Source organism: Cetorhinus maximus, chromosome 15, assembly GCF_964194155.1.
Source record: "Cetorhinus maximus chromosome 15, sCetMax3.hap1.1, whole genome shotgun sequence".
In the NCBI taxonomy this organism is placed as follows: Eukaryota; Metazoa; Chordata; class Chondrichthyes; order Lamniformes; family Cetorhinidae; genus Cetorhinus; species Cetorhinus maximus.
Genome location: NC_135893.1, coordinates 86104959 through 86130616, shown reverse-complemented (window position 1 = coordinate 86130616; position 25658 = coordinate 86104959). Strand labels below are relative to the sequence as shown.

At 42.1% G+C, this 25658-nt stretch overlaps 1 protein-coding gene across 1 annotated transcript in view; it reads left to right on the top strand.

Moving 5' to 3' along the window:
- tecpr1a (tectonin beta-propeller repeat containing 1a) overlaps positions 1-18825 on the top strand; it is an 86581-nt gene extending 67756 nt beyond the window's left edge. Inside the window, exons 19-25 of the mRNA XM_078558877.1 lie at positions 1518-1574; positions 1700-1874; positions 3278-3413; positions 4128-4220; positions 9130-9236; positions 13624-13743; positions 18431-18825. Of these exons, the coding sequence (XP_078415003.1) occupies positions 1518-1574; positions 1700-1874; positions 3278-3413; positions 4128-4220; positions 9130-9236; positions 13624-13743; positions 18431-18616 (874 nt within the window). The 3' untranslated portion in view covers positions 18617-18825. The remainder of the gene's footprint in view (positions 1-1517; positions 1575-1699; positions 1875-3277; positions 3414-4127; positions 4221-9129; positions 9237-13623; positions 13744-18430) is intronic.
- Positions 18826-25658: the final 6833 nt, after the last annotated feature.

The following is a 25658-nucleotide window of genomic DNA, read 5'->3' as shown; positions in this document are numbered from 1 at the left end:
CACACAACAGACTTGTGTGGAAAGTTATAGGTCATGGAATAAAAGGGACAGTAGCAACATGGATACAAAATTGGCTGAGGGATAGGAAACAGAGAGAATTGGTTAATGGATATTTTTTGGGCTTTAAGAAGGTTTGTAGTGGAGTTCCCCAGGGGTCAGTATTGGGACCCTTGCTTTTCCTGATATATATAAATGAACTAGATCTTGGTGTGCAGGGGACAATTTCAAAGTTTGTGGACGAATTGTAAACTGTGAGAAGGACAGTGTAGAACTTCAAAAGGACATTGGCACATTGGTGGAGTGGGCGGATAGGTGGCAGATGAAGTTCAATGCAGAGAGGTTTGAGGTGATACACTTTGGTACAAAGAACACGGAGAGACAGTTTAAAATAAAGGATACTATTCTAAAGGGTGTGCAGGAGCAGAGAGACCTGGGTTTATATGTACATAAGTCATTAAAGATGGCAGGACAAGTAGAGAGCTGTCTCTAAAGCATACAGTATTCTAGGCGTCATTAATAAGGGCATAGAGTACAAGAGCAGGGAGGTTATGATGAACTTATATAAGGCACTGGTTAGACCTCAGCTGGAGTATTGTGTACAGTTCTGGGTGCCACACTATAGGAAGGATGTGAACGCATTGGAGAGAGTGCAGAAGAGGCTTATGAGAATGGTTCCAGGGATGAGACACATTAGTTATGAGGAAAGATTGGAGAAATTGGGATTGCTTTCCTTGGAGAGGAGAAGGCTAAGAGGAGACTTGATAGAAGTTTTCAAAATCATGAGGGATCTGGTCAAAGTAGATAGGGGGAAACTGTTCCCGCTCGTAAATGGATCAAGAACCAGACGGCACAGTTTTAAAGTGTTTTGCAAAAGAGGAAACTGCGAGTTGAGAACAAACTTTTTCACAAAGTGAGTAGTTAGGGTTTGGAATGCACTGTCTGGAAGTCTGGAGGCAGGTTCAATTGAGGCAATCAAGAGGGCACTGTTTCTATTTAAATAATCATCCAATGTGCAGGGTTACTGGGAAAAGGCAGGAGGTTGGCACTAAGTTAAAATGCTCAGAGAGCCGGTGCAGACATGATGGACTGAATGGCCTCCTTCTACACTGTAACAATTCCATGATGTAGTGTAGGTACATACAGAGCACTGGTAGGAAGGGAGTTCCAGGATTTTGACCCAGTATAGAGCATGACTACAGGGGATTGTGAGATGCAGTTTAATCAAATGTTCTCCATTTGTAAACTTTATGGACCTTGTTCAAAATGCATGAATGTAGCTGTGCCCATTAACATAAGGGATGATTGCCAGTGCAAGTTATGTGATTTTTATTCACCAACATGTTAAAAAATCTTTTCAATTATTTTAGGTGGTGCTTTTGAACATTTGTTTCTTAATTTCTTTTTTACAATATGCATTTCAGTTTTGTCGTGCGATTTTTAAAGAGATCAAATGTGAAATGAGCTTGTAATCATATTAATATGTGAGGCGTGATATTAATAAATATTGCCCATTTCAGCTCTTACCATGGAAAGAAGACAATAAAAGATTTTGTTCGACGCAAACGATGGGCAAGGTAAAGATTGAAATTGAAAGGGTTGTTTACATTAATGTAATTTGAAAAAATAATTTCTCTCTGCTGACTAGATTTCAGTTTTCTATTGCAAAGGATTAATTGCACTTTTGTTTTTAATTCCGTAGAAAATGCAAAATAGTTACAACGGGTCCCTGGTTTGAGGTTGCACCCATCGCTCTCCGGGACATTTCGCTGATCCCATGTGTGTCACAGAAGGCAGACGATGCATCAGCATTGTGGGCCATTAGCAATAAAGGAGACGTCTTGTGTAGGCTGGGAGTAACAAAGCAAAATGCTTTAGTAAGAAAATGCATTTTAGCCTGTAGCAGATTTCAAACAAATCTCTTGTTTACGATAGTGCTGTTTCTTTAAAATTAGACTTCAATGGAAAAGTTGAAGTACCTTTCAGAAAATCTCAAATGACTTATTTTGAGCCTACTTAAAAGAAGAAATGAGCATAGAGGTGTGAAGGCCATTGTGCCATTTCACTGACTATGTCCAATCCACTCTACCGTGGATCCTGCCAAATGGCCTTTCACCTCTAGGGGTAAGAGTTTGGAAAACTTCTCCCTGTTCCCCATCCCCCCACAAAAAGCAACTATAGCTGAACTCTAGAGTACCTAACCATGCACCTTACATTACTCATGCCAACCAGTTACCTTCCTTAGCACAACTCTCCCAAGCAAAAGAACCCACACATTAGCAACAACACCTTTGATTATCATTATAGTACAGTGCTTTAATCCCATTGCTGACCGGCTATGCAACGAGCTGTTTGATTTTTTTTTTAAAGGTGCCAATTGAAGCATCATTTGTTAATTTAACTGGGGTTATTCCATATACCCACTGCTCTGTGAGAGAAAAAACAATCCTTGGATTTATAAAACATTGGATCGTATGTTTCAGCACATCCCAAAGGGTTTCATGTACTGTTACACAGTCAAATGCAACAGCTGTTTTTGCAGACACTGAGGTCTCACAACAGCAATGAGCTCAACTGTTTTTGATCATGTTGGTTAAAGAAAGAATGACAGACTTGCATTTATATAACACCTTTCATGACCTCAGTATGTCCCAAAGTGCTTTAGAGCCAATGATGCACTTTTGAAGCCTCAACACTATTGTAGTGTAGGAAGCACGACAGCCAATTTGCATACAGCAAGCTCCCACAAACAGCAATGTGACAATGACCAAAAAAACTGTTTTAATTATGTTGGTTAAGGAATAACTATTGGCCAGAACATAGGAGATAACTCCCCTGCACTTCTTCACATAGTGCCATGGGATCTTTTACGACTTCATGAGAACAGGTTTAAAAGTGTCTTCCAAAAGATAGCACCTCCAATAATGCAACAATCTCTCAGTACTGTACTATAGTGTCAGGCTAGATTCTGTGCTCAGGTCTTTTGCACTGAGTGGCTCAGTTGGCAGCAAGTCTTATCTCTGAGTCAGGAAGTTACCGGTTCAAGTCCTGTCCCAGCGAAGTGAGCATAAAAATCTGAGCTAATGCTCCAGTGCAGTGCTGCACTATTGTAAACGCCTCAGGTCTTTTGATTAAGGTTGAATCAATGACTTCATGACTCAGAGGTGCAAGTGCTACACTATTATTTTTTCAGCTATGAATGAATTAGTACCATCTGTCTGTAAATGGCTTTGTATGAAACACTTGACGGAATATCATAGTAAACTAACTTTTCTTTCAGGGTGTTTCATGGCTGCACATCGGTACAGATCAACCGTTTGTATCAATCTCTATTGGGGGCTATTACCAGGTTTGGGCCATTGCTAGGGATGGAGCAGCTTTCTACCGTGGTTCTGTCTCCCTACAAAACTCCACAGGTAAACACATATTTCAGGAGCTAAAATCTTGCCAAAGCAGTTTTTTTTTTAAGAAACTGAACTTTATTGTTGTATGGGCCCCTACAGTGAGGTTTTCGTAAATGCTTAATGTCCTGATTTTTTTTTAAACTTGCACAAAACCAAGTTTGCATTTAAGGTGACAATGCAATGTAAATCTTCTGCAGTCCTCTAAGAATCTTTTGGAATTCTGCTGACAAATGGTGTATGTTACTCTTTTTTTGGTTTTCAGCTATGGCTCAGTGAGTAGCACTTTTGCCTTTGAGTCAGAAGGTTCAGGGTTCAAGCCCCACTCCAGCGACTTGAACACACAATCCAGGCTGACACTCCCGGTGCAATACTGAGGGAGTGCTGTTCTGGCGGAGGTGCCGTCTTTCGGATGAGATGTTAAACTGTGGCCCCATCTGCCCTCTCAAGTGAATGTAAAAGATCCCACGCCCGCTCTTTCGAAGAAGAATAGGGGAGTTGTCCCCGGTGTCCAGGGACCAATATTTATCTCTCAACTACCCTCACCAAAAACAGATTATCTGGTCATTATCAAATTGTGGGAGCTTGCTGTGCGCAAATTGGCTGCCATGTTTTCTACATTACAACAGTGGCTAGAAGTTGAAATGCTTCATTGACTGTAAAGCATTTTGGGATGCCCTAAGGCTGTGAAAGGCACTATATAAATGCAAATCATTCTTTTCTTTACAGGTGACTGTTGGTACCACATTCCTCCCCCTCCCAAACAGAAGCTGACACAAGTGTCTGTGGGCCAGACATCTGTGTATACAGTGGATGAAAATGGTAAACTGACACACTTGTGTGAACATTTACTCTGTATTGATAGACCAACAGCATTAAAGCTACTACATACTGTCTATCATTTCAAAATATAATTAGCATGTAGATATTTGAAATGTGACTATACTTTGGGTACAGTAGCCTGCTGGTCCTAGACTAGCAAGCCAGATGTCAAAAGTTCAAATCCCACCATGTAAAATTGCATTTTTTAAAAACAGCCTGATATGGTAATGTCAAAACAGAAAATTCTAGAAATACTCAGCAGGGCTGGCAGTGTCTGTGGAAAGAGAAACAGAGTTAATGTTTCAGGTCAATGAACTTTCATCAGAATTGGGAATAGTTAGAGATTCAGCAGTATAAAAACAAGGGGAAGAACAAAGGGAAAGGTCTATGATAGGATGGAGGGCAGGAGTGATTAAATGACAAAAGGAATGGCGATAATGTTAAACAAAAGGGGGTGATAATGGAACAAGTAAAGAAACAAAAGATGGGTGCAGAGGAGGCATATAGGCCAACACATCAGAACCATTACCACACCTGCTGTCTGAAAAAATGGGAGCAGTGGTTATGACCTGCAATTGTTGAATTCAATGACAAAGTTGTAAAGTACCTGATCAAAAGATGAAGTGTTATCCCTCAATCTTACGTTGCGCAGATTCATTAATAAACTGGTATCAGAAAATGACCTTGGAAACTGCCGAATTAATGTAAAAATCCAACCAGCCCTTAGTTCAAACCTGGACCAAAGAGCTAAACACCAGAAGTGAGGTCAGAGTGATTGCCCTTGACATCAAAGCAGCATTTGTCTGAGTGTGGCATCAAGGAGCCTGAGCGAATCGGGGGAAAACACTACACTGGCTGGAGCCATACTTAGCACAAAGGAAGATGGTTGTGGTGTTGGAGGTCAATCATCTCAGTTCAAAGACATCACTGCAGGAATTCCTCAGGGTAGTGTCCTTGGCCCAACCATCTTCAGCTGCTTCATCAATAACCTTCCTTCCATCATAAGGTCAGAATTGGGGATGTTTGCTGATGATTGCACAATGTTCAGCACTGTTTGCAACTCCTCAGATACTGAAACATTCCATGTCCAAATGCACCAAGAGCTGACAATATCCAAGCTTGACAAGTGGCAAGTAACATTTGTGCCACATCAGTGTCAGGCAATGACCATCACCAGCAAGAGAGAATCTAATCATTGCCCCTTGACATGCAATGACATTACCATCGCTGAATCCCTCCACTATAAACATCCTGGGGGGTTACCACTGACCAGAAACTGAACTGGACTAGCCATATAAATACTGTGGTTACAAGAGCAGGTCAGAGGCTAGGAATCCTGAAGCGAGTAACTCATTTCCTGACTCCCCAAAGCCTGTCCACTATCTACAAGGCACAAGTCAAGAGTGTGATGGAATATTCTCCACTTGCCTGGATGAGTGCATCTCTAGCAACACTCAAGAAGCTTGACACCTTCCAGGACAAAGCAACCCATTTGATTGGCACCACATCCACAAACATTCACTCCCTCCACCACTGATGCACAGTGCCAGCAGTGTGTACCATCTACAAAATGCACTGCAGGAACTCACCAAGTTTCCTTAGACAGCACCTTCCAAACCCACGACCACTACCATCTAGAAGGACAGGGGCAGCAGGTGCATGGGAACACCACTACATGGAATTTCTCCTCCAAGTCACTCACCATCCTGACTTGAAAATATATTGCCATTCTTTCACTGTCGCTGGGTCAAAATCCTGGAACTCCCTAACAGCACTGTGGGTGTACCTACACCACATGGACTGCAGCGGTTCAAGAAGGCAGCTCACCATCACCTATTCAAGGTCAATTAGGGATGGGCAATAAATGCTGGCCTAGCCAGCAACACCCACATCCCTTAAATGAATTTTAAAAAAGGAAATGGAGCCTGATATCCTTTACCAGGTCTGACCCACACATAATTCCAGTCCAGTCCATTAGGAGATGAATTTTCATTCAACAACAACTTGCATTTATGTAGCATCTTTAACACAGTAAAATGTCCCAAGGTGCTTCTAAGGAGTGTTATCGGAAAAGATCTGACACCGAGCCAAAGAAGGAAATATTAGAATAGGTGACCGAACGTTTGGTAAGAGAGAGATTTTAAACAGTGTCTTAGTAGAAGAGGGAGAGGTGGGGAGGCAGAGAGATTTGGGGATAGTATATCCAGCTCTACGACCAATAAGAACTCTGCATTCTTCCAACTGTGGTCTTTTGTGCATTTCCCAACTTCCTTCTCCCTAATTCTTCCTTCACCTGGCTAGGCCCTAAGGTCTTACAGTTGTTAAATTTTGAGATTTTGTGATGGGGCACATGTGAGCCATTGATACAGAATGGAGAGTTCACAGTAAAAATGCTATGAGCCTTGGCCCAGAGTAAAAAGTAATACAATTCCAGTCCCACACTATAAGAATTACTCTTAATGTCCTTTGGGTAACTAGTGATCGGTTCTGTATGCTGCCTTACCAGTGTCACCCACACCCCCTAGAACAAAGAAAAACTATTTCCATTGGCAGGAGGGTCATTAACCAGAGGACATAGACTTGGTGTTTGGCAAAGAACCAGAGGCACCATAAGAATCATGGAATTGTTACAGCGCAGAAGGAGGCCATTTGACTGATCATGTCTGCACCGGCTTTCGAATGAGCAACTCACCTAGCACCATTTTCCGCCTTCTTCCCGTAACCCTGCACATTCTTCCTGTTCAGATAATAGTCTAACTCTCTTTTGAATGCTTCAACTGAACCTGCCTCCATCACACTCTCAGGCAGAACATTCCAGACGCTGCATGAAATAGTTTCTTCTCCTATCACTTCTTTGCTTCATTTACTAATTACTTTAAATCTGTGCTCTCTCGTTCTCAATCCTTTCACAAGTGGGAACAGTTTCTCCCTATCTACTCTGCCCAGACAGCTCATGATTTTGAATAATCTATCAAATCTCCTCCCAACCTTCTTTTCTCTAAGGAAAACAGTCCGAACTTCTCCAATTTATCTTCATAATTGAAGTTCCTCACCCCTGGAACTGTTCTCGTGAATCTTTTCTGCACCCTCTTTAATGCCTTCACATCCTTCCTAAAGCGTGGCGTAGAACTGGTCGCAATACTCTAGTTGAAGAAGGAAACATTATTTTATATAGTGAGTTGTTGTGATCTAGAATGCACTGCCTGAAAGGGTAGCAGAAGCAGATTCAACAGTTATGTTCAAAAGGGACCTGGATAAATATTCGAAGGGAAAAATAATTACAGGACCATGGGAAAAGAGTATGTTGATTGGATAGCTCTACCAAAGAGCCAGCAGAATGTGCTGATTGACCTCCTTCTGTGTTATAGCATTCTATGATTCTATGTTTTTAAGATACATATTAAAGATAAGAATCTGAGTCACACAATGTAACAGGGTAGAACTAAGCTGAAGCTTATATTGGTTTCAGATAGCATTGCAACTCCTGCCAATGCAAAATGGCCAAATCTGGTCTGTACGTGCGCACTGTCCCACGCATGTACGGATAGTGAATGACATCATTCCGCTGCGCCCAGCTGCCAGTACACCTCTGCACATGCATGAATGACGTCAGCACGCAAAATGAAGTAATTTTACATTACGGTTTGACAAATATGTATCTGGTTATTATATTCTTATATGTAAATTTGAGAGCCTTGCTTTGGCAATCAGTTGATGTTACAACCCATTGACAGTTCGTGCAATGTGACCCTGGCTAAATTTCAAACTACGTAAAATATTCCACTCATAAATTCATCTCGTGAAATACTTACTGAGAATAAACAGAGTTTATGATACATCAGTGCCTTCAGGAACATGCACTGTTTACAAGTTTTTGGGTAAAGATCAAACAGGGCAGTAGCAAGTATTGTCCATTTTAAATTATTAAACTAGGCATAGATTTAAGTAAAAGTAACATATATTTCCAAATGTTTCTATCTATTAATTTGACGTTTATTGTTTAACATCAATTAAGCTTCATGTTAATTTAAGTAAACCCCAATTATTTCACAAAGCATCAGGCAGAAATAAATTTGAATGATCAAAAACCATTTTTAACTTTATAAGGGGATCAAGGGGAGAAAATGCAGCTGTGATTACTTGAGCAGTGCCATTTTTGGCCCTGGTTGCTGCCGACTGTGTCGCTTGCTATGATGTAAGGGAGCAAGAAAATCGACTGCGCATGCCCAGCGTTGGCTGCGGCATTGGTAGAAAACACAGCCTTCAGACAGCTACATAAGGGACTTCCCACAGTATTCACCATTGTCACAAGTCATGCTATGGAAGAAGGGGTGGAATTTCCTTTGTTTGCAATGCATGGGGCTATTGCATGACTTACATGTCACCCCCCTAGTCTATTTCTTTGTGATGCGTTGGTGGTTAGTGGTAATTTGTGTAACTACTCCACTATTTCAGATGTCAGTCACTTACCTATTCCCAAATGTAGCCCCAAACTCTACAGCTCTCCCCTAAATGGAAACTGAAACTGGATAGAAACACCCTTTTGAAAAATCATAGCATGATAGAATGATCATGTACACAACTGTACAGAAGGAGGCCATTCTATCCATCATGTCTGTGCTGGCTCTTTGGAAGATCTATCTGATTAGTCCCACTCCCCTGTTCTTCCCCATTGCCTTGCAAGTTCTTCCCTTCAAATTTTTATCCAATTCTTTTTTGAAAGCTATTGAATCTGTTTCCACTGTCATTTCAGGCAGTAATATAAATCATTTTCTTTAAATGAAAGATAATTAGAAAAGGATCAGTGTAAGTATTTTTAATTAATCTATAAACAAGACAAAGATTTTACTGAACACGACTATTCTGCACGATGAAAAGTTTTCCTAAATTATTGATGCTTTTGTTCTAGGTAATTTATGGTTTCGCCAAGGTATTGCACCAAGTTATCCTCAAGGATCGTGCTGGCAGCATGTTTCTACCAATGTTCGCAAAGTGTCCGTAGGTCCTCTTGATCAGGTTAGTCCTCTCTGATGTGTAAACCTCAGTTTAGGTTGTTCCTTCACATTACATTCCATACCAGTAATGGGAATTCATATAACCTCAGAATATGCTGGAAAACATTCAGCAGGTCAGGCAGGAAAGAAAAACAGAGTTAATGTTTCAGGTTGATGACCTTTCATTAGAACGAGGTAAAAGATTCTTGGACTTGAACTGTTTAGGAGGTTGAATGGTTGCCTCCTGCACCGTAACAATTCTGTGATTCCGATTACATAGAATGACATTGAATCTACAGCATGGAAATAGGCCTATCATTCCAATTGGTTTGTGCCTGTGTTTATGCTTCACACAAGCCTCTTCCCACTCTTCTTCATCTAATCTCATCAGCATATCCATCTATTCCTTTCTCCCTAATATGTTTATTTAGCTTCCCTTTAAATGCAACTATGCTATTCACCTCACCCGCTCCATTTTGTAGAGAGTTCTACATTCTCACCACTCTCTGGGTAAAAGGTTTCTCCTCAATTCCCTCTTGGATTTATTGGTGACTGTCTTCTATTTATAGCCTTAAGTTTTGATCTCCCCCATAAGTGAAAATATTTTCTCTACATCTCTCCGATCAAAAATTGTAAAGGCTTCAATTAGATCGCCCCTCAGCAATCTCTTTTCTGGTGATAAGAGCTCTGGTTGTTCAGTCTTTCCTGATAGTTGTATGCTCCCAGTTCTGGTATCATCCTTGTACATCTTTTTTTTGTACATTCTCCAGTGCCTCTTTATTTTTTTGTAATATGGAGACCAGAACTCCTAACAGCTCTCAAAGTTAACTCTGTTTCTCGCTCCACAGTTGCTGCTAACCCATTGAGTTTTTCTAGCGTTTTCTGTTTTAATTTCAGATTTTCAGCATCCAGAGTATTTTGCTTTTGCAGTGATACAACCTCACTTACCTTGCCCTATAACAGCGTTGCCCTCTGCTGGCTATCTGCAGTTCCTTCACTTTTCTCTTACACACTGCTTTATGAGCTGTTCCTGTCAGCAAGCATTTTGACTGCAAGAAGGTCAATTTCACTCACTTTTTTAACTATGTTAAAAAAGTTCCTGACACCCTTTTCATTGCTTCAGCCACTGCTCAGCTTTAAACTCTGCATCAGCCTTAAAATAAACGATTCGCATTTATAGTGGCACAATGCTGAGGTGTGTTTCATTGGCTTGCACCCTTTGTCCTGTTTTCAGGGGACAATGAGGAAGATCTCGTTGCAGGCTTCTCTGAATCTCTGCACACCAGTGAACATAAATAGAAATGGGAAGAAGGTGGAAATCTATGAATCTGGTCCTGTGTTATAACCTTCTGCTTTCTATGGACACAGCTTAGCCCAGATGCTGAAGATGGATTGGGCATTTTATTTGATTTCTATACCTTGCTAAGGCCCACTTTCTCAGCATGACAGAATTGTTGGCAGGGCAGCTCCTAATGAATAAACAACCTACTAAATCAATTCTTTCTGCCCTATCTCTGTAACTCCTTCCAGCTCTGCATCCCTCCAAGATCTCTGCTATCCCCCAATTCTAGCCTCTTGCACATACCCGATATCAATCACTGCACCAGTGGCAGCCGTGACTTCAGCTGCTTAGACCCAAAGCTCTGGAATCTCCCTTTCCCCTTTCTCCCAAAGAAAAACCTCTCCATCCCTCCCTCCTCCTTTAAGATGCTCCTTTAAAACCTATCCTTTTGACCAAGCTTTTGGCAACCTGTCCTAATATCTCCTTATGTGACTGTGTGTCAAACTTTGTTTGACAATCACTCCTGTGAAGCTCCTTGGGATATTTTACTACATTAAAGGCGCTATATAAATAAAAGTAGTTGTTGCCTGGATTTTTTGGCACATAGATATTTTAACATGGACCCCAGAATGGTTAGACCTGACTCACCTTTTGATGTAATTCCAGTGCCATGTTTTCCAGGCCCCATTATATCCTCCCTCCAGCATCACTCTGCTAAAATGTTGAATGGTTAATTTGTTGAATATTTTAAATTTGTATTTTGGAGCATCTCTCCAGATGCTCAGGATACTGTATGTGCTGCAAGTTATGAAGAAAGAAACAAATCCTATTTCTCCACAAAATTGGGATTCCTCAAGCAACAACTTTTTAAAATTCATTCTTGGCAACGTGGACCTTGCTGGCAGGGTTGACATTTATTGCCCATTCCTAGTTACTTGCAAGAAGGTGAACTGATATAACTTAGTGGCATGCAAGGCCAATTCAGATGGCAGATGCAGGTCAAGCACACTGGTGTGGACTGAAGTCACATAGAGACCCAGGCAGGAGGTTTCCTTCCCTAAAGGACTTAACAAATTATTCTAATTTGCAGTGGTCTATGTTTATAATTGAGCTGATTTTCAATTCATGAACTTTCGGGAATGTACTGCTGGGTCATTGGGATCAGTGGTCTAGAGTGTTCCTCATATGACGATGCATTTCATCATGGGTTGCTAAGCAATGGGTTCTCATAGTGAAACATATTAGCGTCAAGACCATTGGGTCATTTACTCAACCCTTTCGAACCTTCCATCCTTGCATTGGTTCAAGAGCCAATCACTCTGTATCACCTTTTCTAATAGGAAATTTTCCGGTTCTTTTTTCAAAACCTGTCAAGGTTTTCTGGTAATCTGTTTCACAAATCTATCACTGTCTTACTGAAACCAAATTGCCTACATTATAATTTTTGCCATCTACAATTTTAAACTACATCCTGGAAGCCTACACCCAACAGAAGAATATTCCCAGGCACAAACTGTTTACATCAGTGAAAATCTTAAAGGACCTCTATCAGGCCCCCTCCACCCACCCCATCTTCTTATCCTCCTCTTCCTCTCCCCCAGAGAATAAAGTCCCAGAATAAATAACTCTTCCTCTGCGAATCTCATCTGGACTATTAGGGAGCCGGTGAATGGAAGGGACATACTATCAGAGGTCATGTTGACCTGCACCAAGAACATTCTTGTAATTCTAAAGCAGTGAAAAGTATCCCCTTTTCTGGCCCCATGCCCTCTCAGTCAGGGTATTATGTGATGCGACCTAAAAATAACAGGGAAGAAATTTAAAGAGGTACAAGGATCAGGCAATAAAAAACACAGTAACTTCACAAATACCATTCTCAGAAAGAAATGGAAAAGGGGTTTTTAATTGCCAGATTAAAGATTATATAGGGCCCAATTTTAACTCATTCAAAACCCCCTATTCACTCAGAGTTGAAATTGGGCCCTATGTTTATGAAGAGAATAATGTTTCAATTCTCAGGTGTATAGATTGATATTACTGATGTTGAAAAATGAGAACTGTGGTGTAACTGTGTGGTTTTGTTCTATTATTCTTTCAGTCAGGTCTTTCTAAATCTGCTAGTGATGTTGTATAAAATTAATATCCAATGTTAACGAATATTCATATTCCACATTTGGGGCATCAAAGAATGGAACCTTATTTGACATTTATCTACAACCCTCTAACAGAAAAATATGGAAATAAGGATATAGAATTGCACTGAACTTTTCAGTTAACACAATATACATTGGTTCCCAGTCCAGCATCACCTCAATTTTAGAATTCTCATCCTTGTTTTTCTCAAGTCCCTCAATGGCCTCGATCCACCCTCTTCTCCTCCCCCATCATTCTGTAACCATCTCCAGCCCTACAACCCTCCAATATCTCTGCACTCCTCCAATTCTGGCCTCTTGAGCATCCCCGATTTTAATCGCCCCACCATTGGTGGCCATGGATTCAGCTACCTAGGTCCCAAACTCTGGAATTTAGGGGGAGACGGTAGTGCAACGATAATGTCACTGAGTTAGTAATACAAAGGCCCAGGCTAATGCTCTGGGGACATGGGTTCAAATCCCACCACAGCAGCTGCTGAAATTTAAATTCAATTATAAAATCTGGAATTGAAAGCTAGTCTCACTAATGTTGACCATGAAACTACCATCAATTGTCATAGAAACCCTTCTGGTTCACTAATGTCCTTTAGAAAGGAAATCTGCCGTCCTTACCTGGTCTGGCTCCAGCAAGCCACTCAGTTCAAGGGCAATTAAGGATGGGCAACAAATGCTGGCCTTGCCAGTGATGCCCATATCCCATGAAAGAATAAATTTTAAAAAACCTTCTCTAAACCTCTCCCTCCTCGTTAAAGACACTTCTTCCTTTTTGGCCAAGCATTTGGTCACCTAGCCTAACATCTCCTTCTAAAGCTTGATGTCAAATTTGTTACTCACGCCTGTGAAATCTTGGGACATTTTACTATAAAGTTGCTATATAAATGCGAATTGTTATACTACTGAAGAGATAGCACTACTAACTGAGTTGATTCAGGCCAGGTCGACCAACAATTAACATACTATTGTCCCTGACACAGGTTTGGATAGTTGCCGATAAAGTTCAGGGGAGTCACAGCTTGAGCTGTGGTACAGTGTGCCATCGAATGGGTGTCCAGCCACGAGAGCCTATTGGTAGCAGTTGGGACTATGGCATCGGAGTAAGTTAACAAGTTATAATTGTTGTGGATGTAATAATGCTTATATATAATCATCATAAATAATGCATTTCACTTGGGCATTTCCTTTTAATGTGGTGTTTAATTAAATGCGCAAGTTTCTGTTATCCAGCCCAGAAAGATACTAGAAGCCTCAAGAGCTTCAGGGCATTAATTTTAATTTGTTTTATTTTTTTCAATATTTTAGGAAGCTGAGATCTATTGAAGAAGTCACTCCTGTAAACCAAGTATGAGGATCATTAAATAATTTCTTTACCCATTTTTCGCCCTAAATTCCTGATATCTTTTTAAATTTTAGATTAGTTTAAAAAAACAATCTCCTCCCGAATTTGCCTATCTACCACCAACCCCCGAAATTTCCAATCGATTTCCCAACTAAACTCGGGGCCAGTGACTCACGTATATCACAGCCGTAAGGCTATTGCATATTATATATAACATGTGGATGTAATGTGCAATGCGTGCACATCTCTCTCCCCAAATATCAGGACAGAACAGCTTTTATAATTAAATTCAACATACAGAGCATAAGTTACAGGTGCAACTGACAGAAATGAATCGAGCCAATTTACGATGTCAGATGTACCATAGTCTGGTGTAAGATGACCACATTTTATGATGCGTGGATTCATTTCCCGTTACCATAAAACATGCACCTTCATGTTGACTTTACCCCTTGCTGTTGTTTGTGCTGCAAAAATGTGCTTGACAGAACTTTCAGAACCTCAATTGAGCCTCATAGACATGCTGCCGTTCCTTACTCTATTCTTTGATTTGTTCATTTTGAGTATTGTTCCCAATCGATATTTTTTTTAAATTGGTTTACCAGACTTATCTGACTTTTATTTGGGAAGGGCTAGGCCCTTCCTGATTTTTCCCACTCAGTTTTTGACACCAAAACTTTCAAAACAAAAAATTTATGAAAAAATAGAATCAAATGTAACTTTCAAAAGGGAATTGGATAAAGGGCGGAATTGTCCGTGCCCGCTGGCATCGGTCGTGCTCAGAGGCGTGACCAGACAATATGACAAGAAGGCTAAAAAATCGTCGTGAAACCAGTTTTCGATCATCCACGTCGATGGTGGACCGCGTTCCCCACCAGCGGACGTCGGGAATCTCATTGTAATCCATCTGCATTTCATTATAAGGCCAGCCCACCAGGCACATTCCATCTCCCGCTAGATCATTCGTCCACATCGGCGTGATTGCGCACCAGTGCAGAACACATCTTGACAAGGGTGACGTGCAGAAGTCGGGATTTACTGCCAGGGCCTTGCCCATATCATGGACATCCGAGGAGCAGAAGATGCTGGAGCCCGACACCAATGGCACACTGGAGGAATGTCCATGGCATGCTGGGTGGATTCTCATGGACATGGCTCTGCTGTGAAGCAGCACACGGAAGTTGGAAAGTCACGGATGATGTACCGGGGGCTGGGAGAGGAAGGTCTAGGATCGACTGGGAGAGGGACAGGTGTCAGGATGGGTTGAGGTTGGGAGGGGGGAATGAAGGGTGTTAGGATGAGGTGAGGTTGGGAGTGCGGAATGAAGGTGTTGGGGGGGAGGTTGGGAGTGGGAAGGGAGTACAGGGGGAGGAGGGGGTAACAGGGGAGAAGACAGCAACTGGGGAGGTAGGTGTAAGAGAGGGGTGGAAGGTGTAATGGAAGGAGTTCAGAGGGGGAAGGAGGGCGGTGTGGGGAGGGAGTCCATGGGGAGGAAGGAGTCTGGAAGGCGAAAGGACTAAGGCTGGAGGAAGGAGTAAGGGTGTCTGAATGAGTCAGGAAGGGGGAAGGACTAAAAGCAGCAGTGGAGTCTGGGAGTGGGGGGGATGCGGTGGGGGAGGACTGGGGTGAGGGAGGGAAACCTGGGGGGACGGGGGAAGGAGGGGTTCCAAGGGGAGAAGTGGTTCCAAGTGGGGGAAGAGGTCAAGGTCAACAGCCAAGGGAGGGCCCTGATGAGTCCATGACTGCCTCCTGGCGAGCGAACTGAGAGTGGGTGTGAAACGAGGAAATGGCAAGAATGACCAAGGGCAGAGTGAGGCAGTAGGGTGGGAGGGTGAGGGTTCTACGGTAGCGATAGAAGGGACGGCGAGGGTGGTTGGTGGGGACTCGGAGGCCGACATGGACCCTAGGAGTGGGAAGGAGGTGGTCAGGGAGGTGAATGTGGATTTTCGGAAAGGAAAGGAATGTACACATTCACCTGGATATCCCCGAAGGAAAAGGGTTGTGCCTGGTAGGTCATGGAGGGGAGGAGGAAGGTGATGCCAGGGCATCAACAGTGATGGGGGAAAGGAAATGGGTGACTGGGGAAGGGGAAAAGACAGGGAAGGTGACGATGCTGTCTGAATCGAAAGTGAAATGGCAGTCGTGGTGGGCAAGATTAGATGCTGCATGGGAGTGAGATCGTTGGGTGGGCGGAGATGCAGGTCAGCTCAGATGGGCAATTGAAAGCAAACCCCAGCAGGCAGCATTCAAAACTCAGGTGTGTATGGTACGTGAAGGATCCACATGCATGGGAGAGTGCTTGCATGAGGCTCCGAAAGGCCCTGGCACACACACTCCAGAATCACTCCAGAATCTCCCTCCAGAATCACTTGTTGGCCAGCTGCTCCCTTTGTGGTGACAGAGGACAAGGTTGAGGGGCTCACAGGCAATGGAGACTCAGAGGGAGAGGAAAGCCTCTGAGATTCCTGAGTGGATGACCCAGGGGTGACCAACTGCCGCTCCTCCTCCCTTTGGGTGCCCGGCAGCTCCGACCTTACTCCTTGAGGGGAAGGAGCACCCAGAGGGCCGTAAAGGTGACCTGTTTCCATCTCAAGTTACCACTGCATGAACTCGCCCATGGTTACTGGATCAGAGTGCAGCTTTACGCACATCTGTGTTCTGCTGGACCAGAGTCTCCATGGTCCAGCAGAACACAGATGTGCGTAAAGCTGCACATGTGGGCACTACTTCATCAGAGAGCAGGCACTCCTCCAACTCACGTACCACTCTGTTGAGGGCTTCCAACAGCTCTGCATGATGTTCCCATGCCGCCTTCTGACTCTCCCAGATGAGTTGGAAGGCCAAATCCAGAGGTCTGTCTCAGACCTTACAAATGCCTAACCCCCAGCAGTCCTCCAAGTGTCGAGGAGCTTGCACGAACCTGCCTCCTGCTGCTGGGGAGTGTCCGTGCAGCGACCACCAGATTGTGAACTGGAGCATGTTCTAGATCTAGGTCCCACCGAGGTGTGTGTCTCTGCATTGGTGCAGGGTGTGGGTAAGCGTTGTGACAGGTCTTCCAGGATGCTTATTTCCAGCTCTCCAATGGAGAAAGTGACCTCTTAGCTGGAGGTGAGGACCTGGGTGGAGCTGAAGGACTGGCTGACTGAGGGTGTTGGTTGCTTGGCAGAACTCCCTGTGAACCAAAGTAGTGCATGGCAGCAGAGTCAATAGCAGGAGAGAGAGCACTCACATTTGCGTTGAGAGAGGGATGATGTGGTGCAGGATCCCCACGAGGGTGTTCACCATGACCTCACCATCAGCGCAGGCACAGTCCATGTCCTCACCAATCAACGCGATGGCACACTCCTCAAAGTGTGTGAGGGGCCTAATGTGGGCCACTCCACCCCAGTCTGGGACCTCTTCCTGCTGATGTGAGCAGGTTTCTCCTGTATGAAAACAGATGGAGAGTGTGTGAGCAGGACACATGGCACTGCATGGAATGTTTGTGTGGTGAGCGGAGCCATGGACAGGATGAGGACGCAAGCTCGAGAGGGTATGAGCCTGATGGAGGTGTGAGGGGGTGTGTGAGAGTTAATGGTGTTGTCCCTTGAGGTGTGAGATTCCTGTGGATGTGTGATGGATTTGTGAATGTGTGAGTTGAGTGTAATAAGAAGAATGAGTTATCCTGTTGGAACAGATGAGACCATTCATCCTGTAGTGGTACTGGGTGGCTGTCCTCTTTTGCAGGGCATTGGCACTGACCATCAATGCCTCCCATGCTGGATTGGTGATGCAGCTGCCCCTCTTGCAGCTAGAACAGGGGTAGAAGACATCAGGGCGGGCCTCCACATCGTTCAAGAGGCACTCAAGTCACTAAACCTGGGAGCTGCAGTCTTTTTGCTTTTCAGGGCCAGGGTGTCTTCTGTGCAGCAGTCCTAGGCTGGAAGCACTGAGAGGTGTGTGTGCGGCTGCACTTTAAATGTGGCGCCCGGCGTGATCCAGCAGCGATGTAATGGCATGGTAGACGCATGAAAGCCCACCCGCCATGGAAATAGCGTGTTTCCTGGGAATGCATAATAAATGCAGCGGGTTTGGGATGATACGGCGTGAAAAGCCACCATTGGGGCTAGCGGGTAAAACAGTGTTTACCTGCCCGCTTCTGCACTTAGTGCAAATCTGGGACGAGTCCACCCAAATTCTTGAAAATGAGAAATATGGGAAAAAGGTGGGGGTTGGAGTGCAGGAGTATTTTGATAACCCTTTCAAAGAGCCAGCACAGACACAAAGAGCTGAATGGCCTCCTCCTTTGCTGTACAGTTCTGCGCAAAATACTTGTAAACCCCAGGGTTTTAAATCACTAACAAAAAAACTTTAATGATCCTTAGCTACCTGTAATTTAAGTTTGATTTGCACACTGTGAGGTCTTTTCCATTAAGATAACTTGTGAAATTCTTCTATTTTTAAAGGGTGGTTGGGACCACATTACAATCAGAGCAAACTCTGTGGAATCTTCTCATAATCCTGTTCCTAAGGCACCTGATAACACACCAGTGAAATTGCCTAATCAGGATGGAACTGTCAGTGATAATTCCAGAAGCAGTTTAATGGTCAACGAACAACAGAAATTTAATGGAAGTGCTGTTAACTACTGACAGTTTATACCAGAAGTGTTGTATTTTCTGTTTGGTGTTGTTATCAGTTTGGATAACTACTAATCTTCTTTCCCAGATCAATCTCAGACTCGTCCCTTTCTTAAGTAAGTAGAATGCTCTTGTAAAGTTTCTCTATTAACAGTGTTTAACTGTTACCCTAGTTGTACTGCACTTTTGGCAAAAAAAGGCTCTCACTTTGTTTGAAATCCAATACCAAAAAACATAGTGCAGTTACCTCAAGTGTATGACATTGAAATATCCAAAACCAGTACAATATGTTGGATTCCACTCCATTGCCATGTTGATCAGACTGCGGTCCATCTGTAACCCAGTCTCTGCGGGATCAAAAGGCCAATAAAACATCAATCCAGTTTGTTTTCAGTATAGGGTGCCCCATAATGGATCTTGCAGTGGTACTGTTAACATCATCACACTGACACATTCGCACACGTGCCCTGAATCTTTAGAATCTATTAAAGAGCCAAGCATAACTTGACCTGAACTTCATAAATCCACCAATGTGGATTGAGAGACAGGAAAGGGTCCTCCTATAAAAAGGTGTGTACAACCAGGGTCTGTGCTGAAAAAGTGACCGGGTATGGCCATTGGCAGCTCTTTAAAACAGATTGAATATATGGCTAGTTGCCATGTATTGTTCGCTTTAGATCAAGGCAGCATTCTAAATGGACGTGTAGTGTATTCAATCTAGGTGAGTGTCAATAATATTGATTGCAGTATTATGCTGGATGGTCCATTCGTCATGGTGCTTCTCATGCTGCAATGGCACATCAGCTTTGAATGTTGCTACTTGTTCGACCTGGCAGTGTTTTAGCTAAAGTCACCGAATTACCTTTACAATTGATTGGTTCAGGTAAGGAGGGATATGAGAGATGCATGGACCAGTTGAGCTGAATGACCTATTTCTCTGCTGTTTGTTCTGAGTTATCCCATGTGACATTAATCATCCATCAACACTGAAAATCCTGATGTTTATTATCAAATTTTTTAGATCAATTTGGCTAATGTTACCAAGGATGGGCCAAATGCAAACTAAATCAGGTTTGGACTACTGAATCTAGACACGTTCAACTGTCAGAAGTAATATCAAATACACCTCCATACACCTAGTGCCATTTGCAATGGGAATCCAATACAGTTTATTTTGCAAATAATGGCAGTCTAATAGCTGGTGATTGGTTGGCTAAAGTTGTATTGTATGTCCTCAACTTGCCCATTGTTTTATACCACTAATTTGAAAAAATGCATCTTGCAATGAAGCAGTTTGTACTGCCTCAACTATTCACTGCCATTTTGTGTTGTCTTGATTCCTGTTTTGGCAAAGTAAATGTTTGGTTCCAAGGATTTTTAGACTGTATCTGAACATAACTGAGATTCAGCCTCATCTTTAAATATTTGATTGAACCCGAACATGATTGGTGATAAAAATGAGGCGCCATGGCACCAGCTGTTGGTGTGATGATGGATTGTTGATTAGGATATGATGGGAGGTTCCCACGGAAAATGAACTTTTGTTACAGTGAGAGATAGGATAAATATATACCCAAATGTTATCTTAATGTTTATATAACAGAATAGAAATAGGCCATTCACCTAACTGGTCTATAATCAGTGATTACACTCCACAAGAACCCCCTTCCTCCCACGCCACTTCATCTCACCCTATCAACATATTCTTCTATTCCTTTCTCACACGTGTTTATCTAGCTTCCCATTAAATGGTCTGCTATTTATCTCCATTGGTGGCGAGCTCCACATTCTCACCACTCTTTAGGTAAAGAAATTTCTCCAGAATTCCCTATTGAATTTGTTGGCGATTGCCTTACATTTATGACCCTCAGTTTTGGTTTCAGCTGCTGTATTGGCAATTGGCTATTGTAGGGAAACTGAATTAACAGTGGTGAGGCTATTTTTCTATTTTCTCTGCCAATTACTGTCCTCTCTTGGGTTACAGTTTCAGTTTCACAGGCCCAATGTCTTATTTTTAACAACTCACCCCAGTTACACCCTGGCCCGAATTACAGTCCATCCAATTTTGCACCCTGCCCCAGTTACAAGACCCACCAATTTTTGCCTTGCCCCACCCCACCCCCCATTTAAAACACTCCTCATTTACAGCCAGAACAATTAACACCTCTACATCAATTTACACCCCATCCATTTACTTATTTAATTCAAAAACAAAAATAGCTAGAAAAACTCAGCAGGTCTGACAGCATCTGCGGAAAGGAAGACAGTTAACGTTTCGAGTCCGTATGACTCTTCATCTGACTCGTCTGTCATACGGACTCGAAACGTTAACTGTCTTCCTCTCCGCAGATGCTGTCAGACCTGCTGAGTTTTTCTAGCTATTTTTGTTTCAGGTTTCCAGCATCCGCAGTATTTTGCTTTTACTTATTTAATTCCCCTGATTTACACCCTCCATCAATTTATAGGCCTATTTACCTCCTGTTTAAATCTTCACATTTACAACTCCCATTTACACCCTCCATCATCCATTTACACCCTGTCCCTTTTTACAGTCAGTCCGATTTTGCTTTCCAGTGACTTCAGTCCAACCCAACCAGCTGCCACCTGTTAAAATCATCCCCTCACACTTCAGGCTTGCCCATAACTCCCTTCCAGAGTGAGGGATTGAAGACTTGCTGGGGAAGATGGAGATTCCAGCACAGCCAGGTGAAGGCAGCAAAGTAATAGGAGCTGGGAATGTTAGATGTGATATTGCTGCTAAATCACAAGTTGGTTCACATAGGGTGTTTTATTAATTATTGGAGGATGTTTTAAAATAATTCATCTGGTGGCATTGAGGTCCCTTAGTACAGCAAGTTAAAGAGGATGAAAGCAGTATGGTAGGAACAGCCTGTCCTCTTGAACTACTGATCCATAAACTCTGTATTACAGCAGTCAAACCCTGTTTGGAGAATAACATGCAATGCAAAGCATTTTGGAAGCCTTGAATATTTTCTTTTGAGCTTTTTTGCACACAAAGAAATGAAATCTCGTTAAAAAGTATTGAAAACAGGACAGGTAAAGGGAATAGTTGTTCAATTACTGGGAGCCTCTGCTGTGATGCCTACTAATAGTGTTTGAGAATGTACCAGCAGAAAAGCTACATTCCATTCAACAATGTACTGCATATACTGTGTGTCTCTATTTGAATCTTTAGTTAATCTATGTTATCCTTGCCACACTGAATGTCTTCAAGTTGACTCTGGAGCTATGCACTGGATTGGTAACATGCATCAATTTAGATCAGATGTTATTTTTAATCTAATCGCTGAAAAACATTTCATATATACCTTAATCTCATTTTTGACAAGGAACCTCTTTATTGTTATGTGGATTTTCACATTTGAAGCCAAAAACTAAGTTGTTATTGCAGCTTCATTATCTGACTGTTCACCATGTTTTTATCAGCTGGCCAAAGCCCTAATGCCTTTCTTTAAGGTCCTGATTCACTAAAGCAAATTGTATTGCTGACACCCTTCACCCTCCGGTGACACTTTGAAATGTGAATAGAGTACGAACCTTAATCTTCATCCTCTGCATGTCACTAAGGTAATTTCAGAATACCAATAAGGAGATGCATGAGTGCTTCAGACAAGTGATCAAATCGAGGCCTTGTCTGCCATCTCAGGAGGATGTAAAAGGCTCCAATGCCACTAGTCCAAAAAAGAGCAGGGAATTTCTCTGTGCTATCCTGACAAATATTTATGCCTCGAACAACATCAGTAAAACATAATCTGGTCATTATCACATTGCTGTTGTGGGATCTAGCTGTGCACAAATTGACTACCACATTTTCTACAACACAACAGGGACAACTTTTCAAAAATATTTTTACATTGTTTATAAAGCACTTTGGGATGTCCTGAGGTCATAAAAGATGCTATATAAATGTAAGACTTACTTCTTTCTTTCAATCTGTTTGGACTTTTTTGAATTCTGGAATATTCAACGCAAGAGATAGAAGCAGGAATAGACTATATGGTCCGTCAAGCATGCTCCGCCATTCAATACGATCATGACTGATCTTGGGCTTCAACTCAACTTTCCTGCCCACTCCCCATATCCCTTGATTCTCTGAGAGAGTAAAAGTTTGTCGGTCCCAGCCTTAAATGTAGCCAACGATGGAGTATTCACAACTCTCTGGGACAGAGAATTCCAAAGATTTACAACCCTTTGAGTAAAGCTAATATTTTATCAGGTAAACCAAAATCAATCAAGGCTGAAGGCATTCCAGACAAAGTAATAACCGGCGGGAAGCCTGAAGCCCAGCTATCAGCTGACAAGCTGTCTTCCACTCCTTCACCCGAGCATTGAAATCATTGCAATCCTGCTCTAACTGGTTCAGGGTCAGCTAGGGAGCTGCCTACAGTTATCCAGAGACTCGTGCAATGTGATTATATCAGGCATTTATGTTTTCGGGTCGGTGCTACTAGATAGCCAGTGCACTCCATCAAGTCACAGAACAATGAGCAAAAGTTTCAACCAAGCTTCTCCCATTGGTGCTTACAAAAACGGTAAGAAGACAACTGCTTCTCCATTATTATGCTCAAGAAAATAAATCTTACTATATTAAACACTTCTGTTTGAGTTCCAGTTGCTCCAGAATTTTTGCCAAGTACCTTTCTCACAGTATCCTTAGTAGCCTTGAGGCCTTGTCACCTTTACACCTATTCATACCCAAGTAATTGATAGACCTCCCACAGAACTTAGCTTCAGTGATTTCCAAAAGCCTAGCCATTTTTTCAGGAACTGGGCTTATTAGTACAACGCAGTGTGATGTTTATAGATCCTTGGTGATGGTCTTGCCATTTACTTCACCCTCAATCTGAAACCTCCATTTGGAGATTACTGGTGCCCTGTTCTAACATTTTGGCATCCAGAGTAAGATGCTTTTGTGATGAGGCTTCCTTTTGGAGACAACTATTGTTATTTTTCATTCATTAGAACCTATAGTTGATAGGGCAGTATTCTTTGTCTTTATTTAGCTGAGAAAGAACCATCTGTCAGAGATACTGAACTCCTTTCTACTAGTGAGATCACCCTTTATCACTGGAGAGATCTACTATTCCAATGAGGCAGACATGGTATCCAGCACCTGATAGTTTATTCTGCTAACCTGTTTGTTGAGTGAACTTGAGCTAACAAATGGACCTTATTCCCTGCTGTTGTGTTATATTGTATTTGACAGTTGTGGGGTTCATGGAGGATGGGGACTCAAATAGCTAAGAGTTGTTTCTATCTGTTTTCTATGGTGTAAGATGACTACATGGAGCTAACATTGAGAATGTCATTGCACACTTGTTAGATGAACCTCTCTTCCCTGACAGGATGCTATTTAATTGATTTCAGTGATATATGGAACATGTTCATGAAAAAAGTAGTTATTACCTGCACAAGTAAAGTCATATTCGTGATTACTCAAACTAGGGTTGATTTCCCTGGAATTTAGAAGCTTGAGGGATGACGCTTTCAAGATATTAATGGGAACTGATAGTTTTTCCCTCTACATCCTATTTCCATTGGTTGGGGAAATCGCAAACTAGGTCTAAAAATTAGCCAGATCCTTCAGGAGTGAAGCTAGAAAACATTTCTTCACACAAAGAGTGGGATAGAAGTTTGGAACTCTTCTTCACAAATGGTAGTTCATGTTGGGGCATGTGTAAATTTTAAACCTGAGATTGATGGGTTTTTGATAAGTAATATGGGCAAAGGTGAATTTATGGCATCAGTTTAGTCATTATCTCATTGTATGGCGGAAAAGCCTTGAGGGGTTAAATGGCCTCTTCCTGTTCCTGTGTTCATTTCAAAGAGCAAGTGTCCTCCACAGACCATATGTATATCTTTGCTTTGGTTTGAAAGTTGTATACAGTTATGTTCTGATTATTGCTCAGAAGATATATCTCACCATGCTTTGGATTGAAAGTTGTATACAGTTATGTTCTGATTATTGCTCAGAAGGTATATCTCACCATGCTTTGGATTGAAAGTTGTATACAGTTATGTTCTGATTATTGCTCAGAAGATATAACTATCCACGCTGATTGTTGTTCTTCTCCACGTGTCCATGATTAAAAGAATATGATGTCCAGGTGGAAGGTACACCAGAAGAGGAAAGATCACAGAACCCAGCCTTTAAAGTAAATGGCACTACCAACGTTACAAGTCGCTTTCAGGGGCTGTTGCCCTTGGGATTCTTCTTGTTGACATCTCTGGCTCATCCAAGTAATATTATGCAGGGCATATCTTATTTGATGGATGAAGGCATAAGTGTATTTAAGGGAAAGCTAGTTAAGAACATGGGGTAGAATGTAATAAAAGGATAGGATGAGATGAAGTAAGTTTGGAGGTGGTACGTTAACCTGAATAGACTGTTGGGTCAAATGGCCTGCTTCTGTGCTGCAAATTCTATGTAAGGCAAACCTTTGGGAAGTTACAGCGATCTGTAAGAGTACTAGATGAATAAAACAATGTTAGGATCTATTACCATTCCATACAAGATATTTGAGAATCATGTTCAGGGATATTTTTGATAACTGTGTTGTTTGATTGAAGCCTTTTACCAATAGGCTTTTCTACGTGCATTATCTGAACTTCACTGAAAGTACAGCCTCTTTTAGATTAGATTATATTTTATTTTATTTATGTTGTACAGCTGTATTATCTTTACCACATTTTGAAAAAGATGAGTAGTCTTAAGAATAATGTGAAAAGAAGGACCAGTTCACTTTCTCTGCTATGTCTGCTCTGCATGTATTCCCTCTAAGGAGCATCTTAATTATTCAATATTGTATCTCCATGGATTTTTGGTGATTAACTATTATTATACAGAAATATATATGAAAGCAATGATTAGTTTATGTGATTGAAAGCATTGGTGAGCCAGTCAGTTTGTGAGGAATTAAATGCATTCAGAACCCAAAAGCAGAATGGTAGACTGGTTTGTTGAACTTTTCTGTCGGTGGGACATATTTCAATAGAAATAAATCAGCCATAACACAAATGCAATTTAATTTTG